At 44.0% G+C, this 10,657-nt stretch overlaps 1 protein-coding gene across 1 annotated transcript; it reads right to left on the reverse strand.

Moving 5' to 3' along the window:
* Positions 1–18: 18 nt before the first annotated feature.
* Positions 19–7,116, reverse strand: twf1a (twinfilin actin-binding protein 1a). The gene is made up of 9 exons (XM_086108623.1): positions 6,950–7,116; positions 5,729–5,809; positions 5,446–5,624; positions 4,009–4,104; positions 3,806–3,910; positions 2,633–2,758; positions 1,999–2,149; positions 1,800–1,921; positions 19–1,163 (listed from the first exon to the last, which is right to left on the reverse strand). Exons 1-9 carry the CDS (start codon positions 7,089–7,091, stop codon positions 996–998), a joined length of 1,170 nt encoding a protein of 389 aa, XP_085964749.1. The 5' UTR covers positions 7,092–7,116; the 3' UTR covers positions 19–995.
* Between the last annotated feature and the right edge of the window lie 3,541 nt (positions 7,117–10,657).

The following is a 10,657-nucleotide window of genomic DNA, read 5'->3' on the forward strand; positions in this document are numbered from 1 at the left end:
ATACACACGGAGAATGTGCAATTTCAATATTTTTAATTCCTCTTTAAAAGAAAAAAGATCTGTAGGAAAACAAGTAAGACCAAAAATCATTTTCCTTCTCTAATTCTAACGACACGATGAATACGAACGGGATTTCCATGCCCGGTTTTGAACACGAGGCGAGCTTGGTAGTTGGCCTAATGTTAAGTCATCAGTAAAACGAGTGGCCGTGACAACATTTTGATCGACACAAATATTCCCTTTCCTATTCCGTAGCAAGCACCCCCACCCCATTCTCTCTCTCTGGGATTCTGATCGCGTCGAACATGACTTTCGATGGATGACATTTTAGTGGAAGCCCCTCAGCGACATCATCACCAGACAACACACACGTACCCACACACTCACACACAGATACGTGGCTACAATATGTACAATTACAGCACTTGCATAGAAAAATAAGTTTCTCAGCAGATGATTTTTTTTCCTTTCTCCATGTAAACCAGTTATATCAAACCAAAAAAAAAAAAATTGCAATATAAAATGCACTGTTAAAATTAATCAGGAGACACGATCTGGATCATTACATCATCTCTGCTTTCGAAGCACCTCGAGGTTATGCACAGTTAAGACACACTAAGGGGTGGACTTTGGGGGTCTGATCCCCCCCCCCCTAAAATGAAAAAAAATTGAGGGGAGAATGTTGTCATATTGGCGCGAGTTCACATTAGTCACACTACGATCTGGCAAAAAAAGGGGCTCAATTCATCGGGAATGTAATCAGAGATTAATCGGCTTCCACTTGGCAAGCTACAAATGGGAAACTGCTGAAATATGCCATTGCTTAGTTGTCCTCTGCGTGCATAGCTGGCTCTGGGGAGGGGGGAATGTGAGGTCGTCATCCTTTTTTTTTTTTTTTCTACGTTCCGTGTTAAAGACAAGCAAATGTGATCACCTCAATCTCAGGAATGCTCCAGTATGGAACGTGCACAGGTTGTCGGTGCCAAAGTCTTGTTTTAATCGTCCTCCTGGCCGTCGGCGGGGGGTCGGGTGATGCGACGGCCGCCCCGCTTCCCTTGAGGACCTCTGGGCTTGGCGAAGGCCTGCTTGTGCGCGTGCTGCTTGGGATGCACCTCGTCATACATGAATTCATTGGTCAGCTCGTCGCCGTTGTCGATTTCCAACTAAGGGAGGGATGGAGAGCAAGCGTGAGTTATTGCATTTCGATTTTTTGGTTTTACATTGATTGGTGGTTGAACAAACCCCAAAAGAGGTTTCGTTGTGATGTCGTTCACATGACCACACATGAATTTCCAATGTTGATGAAAGTGCAGCGTCACAAAAATCCCGACTTAATGTTTTGGTATTTAACTCATTCACTCCCAAAGACGTATTTAAACGTCTTTTCAGACTTGGTCCAGAATTGGCTGGTACTGAATAAGTTAAATGCATTCCTGTAATATTGACTTCCCTACAAAGTCCAGATTTTTTTTCACCCTCATGAAATGGCGAAATTATAAAATGCAATTTTTTTTAAACATAATTCCAAGTTGTACTTTTTTTTTTTAATTTTACAAATTTATTCTGTAAAGATGGCAGCTCCTCCCCCCCAATTATTTTTTTTCCAAATATATATTTTAAAATTTTTGTATAATTCTCCCCCCCTCCCCCATCATGCCCATGTGGCCCAAGTACTCTTTTCATAATATACCAACAGCTTTTTTTCAAGTATTTAGTTGACCTTATTTAGCTTCACGAGGGTGGGGGGAGCAGAAGCAGTAGAATGCCATGTGGAATAGAAAGTCCCCCACCCCCCTCACCTTTTTCTCGATCTCTATCTTCAGTTGGTTTTCCACCATGTCGACCAGAGGCATTTTGCAGCTGGAATAGAGCATCCTCTCCCTGATGCTACACTTGTACCCTGGCATGGAATAAATAAAAACTGCAAAAGAAGGGAAAGAGAGAATCAACGAAGGGCTCGGCGCAAGTAGAGAACCCGCAGCCCCGAGTCAACTCAACCCGTGGACTCCAAGCGGTCACCCTCGTGGGAATGCTTGTAGAGGAAGAAGTGGTAGCGAGCGGCGTCTTTGGGGATCCTCGAGGGCAGGGTCCTCAGGTCCGTGGGCTCGGTGCTGCACAAGCAAATCAGCTCCTGTTCGGCGTCTACTTGCTGGCGGCCGAGGTAAAGAACGAACCAGTCGATATCATGTTCAAGTCGGCTTTAGGATCGCAAACTTGCTGGGAAGCAGCGCAAACCGACAAGAGTAGAACCTCGAAAGCCACAATCCAGAAATCGATTTCTTTGTTTATTTAGTTTGCGCTTGTCTGACTATTAAAAACATGGCTGCAGTGTTTTCGGATTGCGACAGTTTGAAGCCAGCGCAGATGAGTTTTGATTTCCGATATTTACCATGGGACAAAACGTCAATCGGAAAGCTCAAAGCTCAATTGTCGTTTTTGTACTCGACACTCGGATCATGTGACACGATGACAACAACCCACACAAAAAGGCCCTTTCGGATGAATACAATCGCTATTGTGTCCGCTCGCTACACATTGTCTCCAAAGAGGACGTGACAAAAGGCAGACGGGCGCATTTGTCCAATGCAATGTCACCTGCCCGCTCGCTCGCTGGACCTCTCTGAACACTCACCAGTTGCACATAGTTGATTTCCCTGTCCCTGAAGCGCTCAAGTGCCACGACGGCAGCATGGTGGATGGGGAAAGCCACACCTTGGAGGGTCTGGTGCTTACTGTCCACACTGATGTCCGTCTGAACCTGAATGCACCACACACATACAGGAGAGACGATGCCATTTGAAAATTCCTACTTTCATATAAAGGGAACAAAGTATGGTATGACAACCTTAAAATTACTCTTGTGGTATTACTACTTTCCTCATAGTGTTGTCACATGACTACTTTCGCATTCAATTTTAATTTGCTGTGATATTGCAATTTAATTCTTTTCAAAAATGACGAATGTGTCTTCTAAAAGTATGCATTAAAAAAAAAAAAAAAAAAGAAACATCTTAAAACTTACTAGGTGTGAAATGACTTTGGAATACCATCACAAAAAATTCCGAATGAAGATGTTGATCAGCTAAAAGATTCTTATTCGTCTCGCTCGCTAAACGTTGAAAAAACATTCCGGGAAGTGTGTTAATATTTTAGGAGCAGTAGGGTTGCCACTTCAATCGAAATGCAACGCAAAAAATTATCCAAGCCCCTTGCTGGGGGAACCCCGCATACCAAACACGACGACAGACCGTAGATCTATCTGCTTAGGTTGCCAAGAATCAGAAGCCTTAATGTTACTTCCCTTTAGCAAGCGGTGCAAACACACCCCTCACTCCCGGTGTGTGTGTGCGTGCTTGCCTGCATACATTTCCATATATGGTCAAAGACAAAATCCTCTCGTATTGGATGTCATTTAACTGGGAACGGTCCAGCCAGCGTACGATTGATTGTACACAGCTCTCTTGCTCTCACCAGGAAAGAACAAAGTTTCTGTATAGGTGCAACCCATCCTCCACCTCCTTGCCGTCCCCCCCCCCCCCCCCTCCCCCCTTCTAACATTCTAAAGAGTCAGCGTCTTTGCACTGCGCTGTAACCTCCGGGCAAGCACGCTGCTGCTGACCTTGGGCCGTTCGGGAAGGACGTGACGCTCATCTTACTGAACGCCACCGATGTGATTCGATGGCAATAGCGTCGGGAATCCGAGGTTGGCTATCGTACAAGTATGCCACGGCCGTTCACATTTGGACTGTGTGGACGACATTTACGACTTTGTGAGAACACGCTCCGGTCTGAGTGTGTTGTGTACCTCGTGTAGTTTAATCTGTCTCAGTTCCTCCTCGGCAGCGGTGAGGGGCAGCGGAGCCGACTCCGACAGCAGATATTTCCTGTACCCACTTAGGTTGATCTCATCCTGCGGGGACAAAAGTGTTGCTTACTGAAGAGCCGAGCCACAAAGACGCGTTTGACTTGGTTGGCCAGTAATGTGATGAATGATGAATTGTGAGCAACCTTTGTCGTGGCAAAAAGCTCATCCTTGATGTGGCCGCCACCAAACTCTTTCTTCAGTGTGGCTCTGGTAGCGGCAAAGAGCATTTTGTTTCTCACCTGTTCAGACGGACGAACAAGTGGTCATTTGAAAAAGTGGTGCCTTGAGATATCCGTTTGACTTGTAGCGTGACCACGCTCGACACTCAAAATACGTGTAACTCAAATCATCTTTCCCAATTGAAATGATTGGAAATACCATTGATGCGTTCCGGCTTCCCTCGCCATGTAAACAAGACTTAGAATGTGTTTTTAGTCAGGAAAATGGCACTCTATGATACTGTGTTTAAAAAAAAAAACAGTTTAATAACATAATAGACTGTAAAGCATTAATTACACAGTTCATGCGTCACGATGAATTCTGTGAATGTGTGAAATGGCCACCAGGTGGCAGTATATTATGACAGTCATGCAGAGAAACAAGTTTCACGTAACTGCAGTTGGGGGGTATATTTTCAGAAAAAATTGGTTGTATTCTTACAAGTAAAAGCAACCCTCAAAAGTATGAATTGGGATTTATTGATGTATTTTTTTTTTCTTCATCAAGAAAACGAGCCACAACTGCTCAGTTGTGCTTTGAAATCCAGACAAGCCTGAGCCTGCGCTTTTTGAGCGAACCGGGTAAGAATGTTAAGCTCTGACTCGTCCTGCGCCCGTCAAGCTGAGTTTACACCGATTAAGTCCTCGTAACATTCCTCAGTCTGCAGAAGCTGCATTTCATTACTCATTTGGCTATTCTGCATGGGAATGACGGTACCATATTTTCTGGATGATAAATCGCACACACTGGAGCGATTTATGTGTGAAATTATTCAAATGTTCTGATGTCATTTCAAGTGTTATTTTCACATTAAACCGCAAGAGGGCGCTCTAGGCCTGTGTTGACAAGTCAACGATGAGTCTGACGTAAGCGACGAGGAAATGTCGCATCTTCTACCTCAGGAGTCGGTGGAGTTGTTTAAAAGTGACACAGGGGATGAAGATTTCATTGGATTTAGAGATTTGGAGTGACACTGATGTTTTGGTCAATTTGTTAGCATGTTCTTTATGCCATAGTTATTTGAATAACTTAATATGTTACGTGAACATACCATACCAGGCATGTTCTCGATTCGTTGCTTATGCGTCATGCAACGTTAGCATATCGTGCACTTATTGAGCCTGCTGTTCTAATTTTTTATTTTTATTTGTCTTTCAAGATAACATGTCTGTTTTCGGTGTTGGATTTTATCAAGTAAATTTCCCCCCCAAATATGCGACTTATACTCCAGTGCGATTTATATATGTCCCCCCCCCCCCTTCTTGATTATGCATTTTATGGTTGATGCGATTTATACACCAGAGTGATTTATAATCCGGCAAAATACGATACTGGAACCGGTTCAATAAAAGCAGCCTTACGGCAGAGTGGTCGGGACTCCATGCGAGGAAGATCCATTCGTAACCCTGGTTGTTGTTGGAGTCCAGCCGGTAGAGGATGTAGCAGGGAAGGGAGTCCTCCAGCAGCGGTAGCACTAAGGCATCGTACTCCTGGTCCCACTTCTTTGACGCCTTCTTGGTGTCGGCAACTGTCAGCTGCTCTGGAGAAGCACACACACGTGTCAAAGGTCACCGTCTCGCTCGTACATGTGATCTTGTTGTAAATTAAAATTGTAATTTGGGCAAAATCTCAAAGGGGGCTTACCATCCACGATGATGATCTTCAAGACTCGGTACTCGTCTCCACTCTTGGCACTGGCAAAAATCTCCTTCACGTCATTGCCAGCTGGGGAAAGGCATTTAGGAGTCCAAATTAACTTTTTTAATTACGTGCACAAAAATAATTGGCTCGCTCTACTGCCTTGACACGCATAAAGGGTCCAACTGAACAAGCAGGTAATTCTTTTATCTGCCTGTTTAGAAAAACACGTCCTTGAGCAAGCCAATGGCGCAACAGGGCTCAGTGGTAGAGTGCCGGATATCCCAACCTAGTTGAAAACAGAGCTATCTGTTTTATGAAAGGCACCAGGTGGGTTACACTCGTTAATTTTAACTTTTGCCATCTAGTGGAAGAACATTCAATTGTTCCGGCTGTCACTATGTGATGCCACATAGATAGCTAAACAAAGATACATTATATGAACATCAAATAATTCGGGGACTAATTAAGTGAAATGACATAATTTCCCACTAACGTGCTGTGTCACAATGATTGGGAATCACCCAGATAAATGATTGCTACTTCCTGCTGTGGAGTAAATGATCAAAACTATTACTAATGTATCTGTCTATATCTATTTATATACATCTATATATATATCCACTATGTAATACTGCGTGTTTCAATTAGACCAATGACGTCCTCAGATACATGTAAATACAATGGCTAGACTTTGACCCGAATTAAAAGGACGTGTATGTGCACCAAAACAAACACATTCACGACCGGTCATTAATTCACCCGGATCATATGCGGGATATATTTAACGGTGTTTACGAGAACAATTGATCCCATTCATGTGGAAACACTTGCTAGTGGAAAAGGCCAGCCAGCCAGTCACTCACACACACACTCGCTCACTTACTCACTCAGTCAGTCACTGGTAGGTTTGGATAAAGGCGTCACCCGTTCATTCAGATGCATAACCTGCCATTACGCGATCTCGCCCTAGGATTTAAACCACTATGGGCCATTTCGTCGTGGGAAACACATAAAACCGTCAGCCTTTAGGGTCTGCGGACTCGCCTTAAAATACCTGCAAAAGTGTAAACCTCTCATCACATATCAGGCTAAACTCAAGCTAGCTGCCGGGAGCGATTAGCGAATTTAAGACCGACTACTTACGTCCATTATTTTTAAATACACGATCCGAGTGTTACAATGGTGAAGCTCATTTGGGTACAAACAAAGGCGACGGTACTGTACCTTGAATGCCCGTCTGATGTGACATTGTGTCCGTGTCTCGTCTGCGGAAAAGCTCGAGCAGCTGATCAGGCGAAACCAGGGAAGCCAAGAAGCAGGAAGCGAATGGCAGCCGCCCGAACCGCCCCGGTAGCGACGTCACCATTTTAATCAGTTTGGACCAAATAAATTCACTACTGTACGTTATGTAGGCATTAAAACAGCTCTACGCTGTAATACACATGATCTAAGATCAATATACTCACTAGACTACGTATTCAAATTACACGTGGAAAAAATAGATCTGTACCGACAAATTTAATTTTAAAATGACAAATATATTAACATAAACTTTAAAACAGCAACAAAAAATACAGTCCAGGGTGTTTCCTCATAATAACAAATATTCCACATGATGAAATGCTTTCAAGCCACGTATTTGGGTGACGAGACCACACGGGGGAATTATCTGGTAAAATATTCCAATAAAACAGAGTCCATATGAATAAATAATGAAAGAATATGAGAACAACGCAATAAACCCAAATACGAACGACGTCACAAGCAAAATCGCTCTTCGAGTTCAAGGGGAGCCAAAAATGAATCTCCTATTGAACGCAGTTACGTTGTCAACAGAATGCGGTGTCATTATTGTTAGCAACCGCAACGTCATAATAAATAATAAATAAAGTTACTGACCAAAAAAGTGGCCGGCGATGGACTACAGCTACAAATGATATTGAAATTCCACCCAGTTCACACAAAAAGACATGACATGAACAACTGAAGTACTTATTCGCTGAAAAGCTGCTTTAGCAAGGTAAGCATTCTTTAGATGCTTTCGAGCTGGCAATGTCACAATTTGATTGCAGCAGGTTTATTAAGTACAATCTGGTTTAATTTGCATCTATAATGGGAGTTCAAATAATCAGTTTTACACACAGCAGTAAACCTAATGCACTTTTCAACCACCCAACAACCATCTTTAATCAGGATGTTTACTCAAAAATGGATTGATATTTGGATGGTACATTTTGAAACGAGTTGTTTTATTGGACACAGCTGAAAGAGTGACGTGCATTTGGAAAGCTGTTTGAACGTATTTGATATCCAGTGGCAAGATATTACACTTTCTGTCCTGGCTGATGAGACAGTTTAGACACACTGGTAGAATGACTGTGACTTAAAAATAATACATTTTCTCCCCTACTAGTGCCACCTACGAGTATCCTTGATATTTAATAAATGCTCACATGGATATATAGTTTAACGTCCACGTATTCGCACGCTATTTATTCTCCTTATTAGTAAGTAGAGCAACTACATGTTAGACACACACAATTTTGCCTCCACACACAGTACATTTGGTTGAGTATTGTTTACAGAGTCACAATTGTTTTCCTCTAATTGAGTTGGATTTCAATATTTTGGAGGACAATTGCCCCCTCCCGCCCACTAGAGCCGGAGTCCATCCATCCATTTTCCGAACCGCTTGATCCTCACTAGGGTCGCGGGGGGTGCTGGAGCCTATCCCAGCCGTCATCAGGACACCCTGAATCAGTTGCCAGCCAATCGCAGGGCACACAGAGACGAGCAACCATCCACGCCCACACTCACACCTAGGGACAATTTAGAGCGTCCAATCAGCCTGCCATGCATGTTTTTTGGAATGTGGGAGGAAACCGGAGTACCCGGAGAAAACCCACGCAGGCCCAGGGAGAACATGCAAACTCCACACAGGGAGGCCTGAGCTGGAATCGAACCCGGTACCTCTGCACTGTGAAGCTCACGTGCTAACCACTGGACTACCGGGCCGCCTAGAGCCGAACAGTAAATCTTCAAAATGGATCAAAAATCTCTTCACTCTGAGCACACGAGGCTCCGCCCCGTACTCTCGTCAGTATACCAGGAGTCAGTTCTCATCAAATAAAAGTTTGGTATACAATTAGTCCAATATGTAGAGTAACATTTTTCTCGGAAAATTTTCCTCTGTTCAAACAGGTACCAAATAAGAATTTTTCTGAGCTTATTTTTCCTCAAGTACAGTAAAATACAGTCTACGAAATGTACTGTGTGGTAAAGTTACATGCAGTTGTCGCACTTTGCCAGAGTTGTCATATTAGTGTGCAGAAACATACAGTTGTTCTACTACTACAACTGGGGGTTTATTTAGATGCAAATTACATTGTGCCGTTGTACCTAATGAAGTGGCCATTGAGCTTGACTGGCGGAAGTAGATTGTCGTACTCTGAAAATGCTGAACAAGTAATGCGTCTTAATTTGACAAAGCTTGGCGGAAGTGGTTTTGTCGTACTCTGAAATTTGACCCCCGCCGTTGTCAACTTCGAGGCAGTTTACGTTGCCTTTCACTGATGCCATGCGTGATTACGGTCCTCCGACTGTCAGCCGCATCCGCGCGCTATCCGCAGCCGGACATCTGCACCTTCCGCCGGCCTCCCCGCGAGACGAAGCGCCGGTCCTCTTCGGCCGTCGGTATGGACGCTCCGGTACGATGGCCGAACAGGATTTGTCGGGTGGTGCGGCTGCCGTAAGGTAGCCGCAACAGGTTGTGGAATGGATAATCCCGACACGTTTCATCACCGCGTCTCGAGGGCACGGATGGAAGCTTGATGTGGGCGCGGATCGGTAAGGTGCGTTGGACGGCCGAGTTTCACTCACGTGCGCGCCTCTGAAGTCGGGTGCACACAAGTTGGAAAGACTCCTCACGACAATTAAAGTTGACGGCAGACCAGTTTGTGGGAATGTTTCCGTGGACGTCATCACTTTTCACATGCATTTTATTTTGTGCTGTGGAAAGCGGATCTGATGGATCGCTCCCTGTTGAATCCACTGTCACCAGGTCACTTTATTAGGTATCCCTGGACAACTCTTGAGTTCCAAAACAAGAACAGGATCCAAAAGGTCTGCCATCATAAAGTTAACACTGGGCACTTGTAATGACATTTAAAAAATCCTGTACATGATTTACAATGGTGAATTTTGCAAAATTTTGCACATTAATTAAAGAGTTCATCAGGTTTGCAGTGGGAATTTGGCCAATTTCACATGGTTACTCTGAAAATGATTAATCACTTTCATTGTTCATCTATCAATGCAAGTGGACTGTTTGTGACATGCAGGACAATAAAATATGCTTCAACCACACATCCTGATACTTTTTCTGGCTGAGGTGAGCACAAATAGAAGGCTATATTGCTACAACTTTGCTGTTTCACAAAGCGACACAACATATTGCAATTTTTAAAAAAAATGATGTGACAAGTTCAGGGGTGTAACCAGACAATTTTCAGAAGGGTGGCCTGGGTGACAAAACAAAGAGACGACTTGTACAGGGCTCTGAACAAGTCCCATGCATGTGCAGCAGCTAGTTGAAAGGCTAAAATGAAAACAATATCCTGTGATCACCTGGGTTGACCGGGCCTCATTAGATGGGGCAATTCAGCAATAGCATTATGCCGCCATGTTTCCCATCAGAGGGGCAAACTCAAGTTTCCAGCCCAGAGTTATTCTTGGAAATCAGGGTACTGGCGTGAGAGGTCCAATCCAGAGCTGTCTGGGTTTTTTTAGGGGGGGAGGGGGGGGGGTCATGATAAAATGTACACAGAGCGGCTCTGCCTCCGTTTCTGAGGGCAGCACACAGCCTCACAATTAAGAGTCCATGTATGTGATCCATATCGTAAATGATGCCGCTTATCTGCCAGAAATTACCAC

This window comes from Hippocampus guttulatus, chromosome 4 (genome assembly GCF_054856545.1).
Source record: "Hippocampus guttulatus isolate MCC_2025c chromosome 4, RoL_Hgut_1.0, whole genome shotgun sequence".
Classification (NCBI taxonomy): domain Eukaryota; kingdom Metazoa; phylum Chordata; class Actinopteri; order Syngnathiformes; family Syngnathidae; genus Hippocampus; species Hippocampus guttulatus.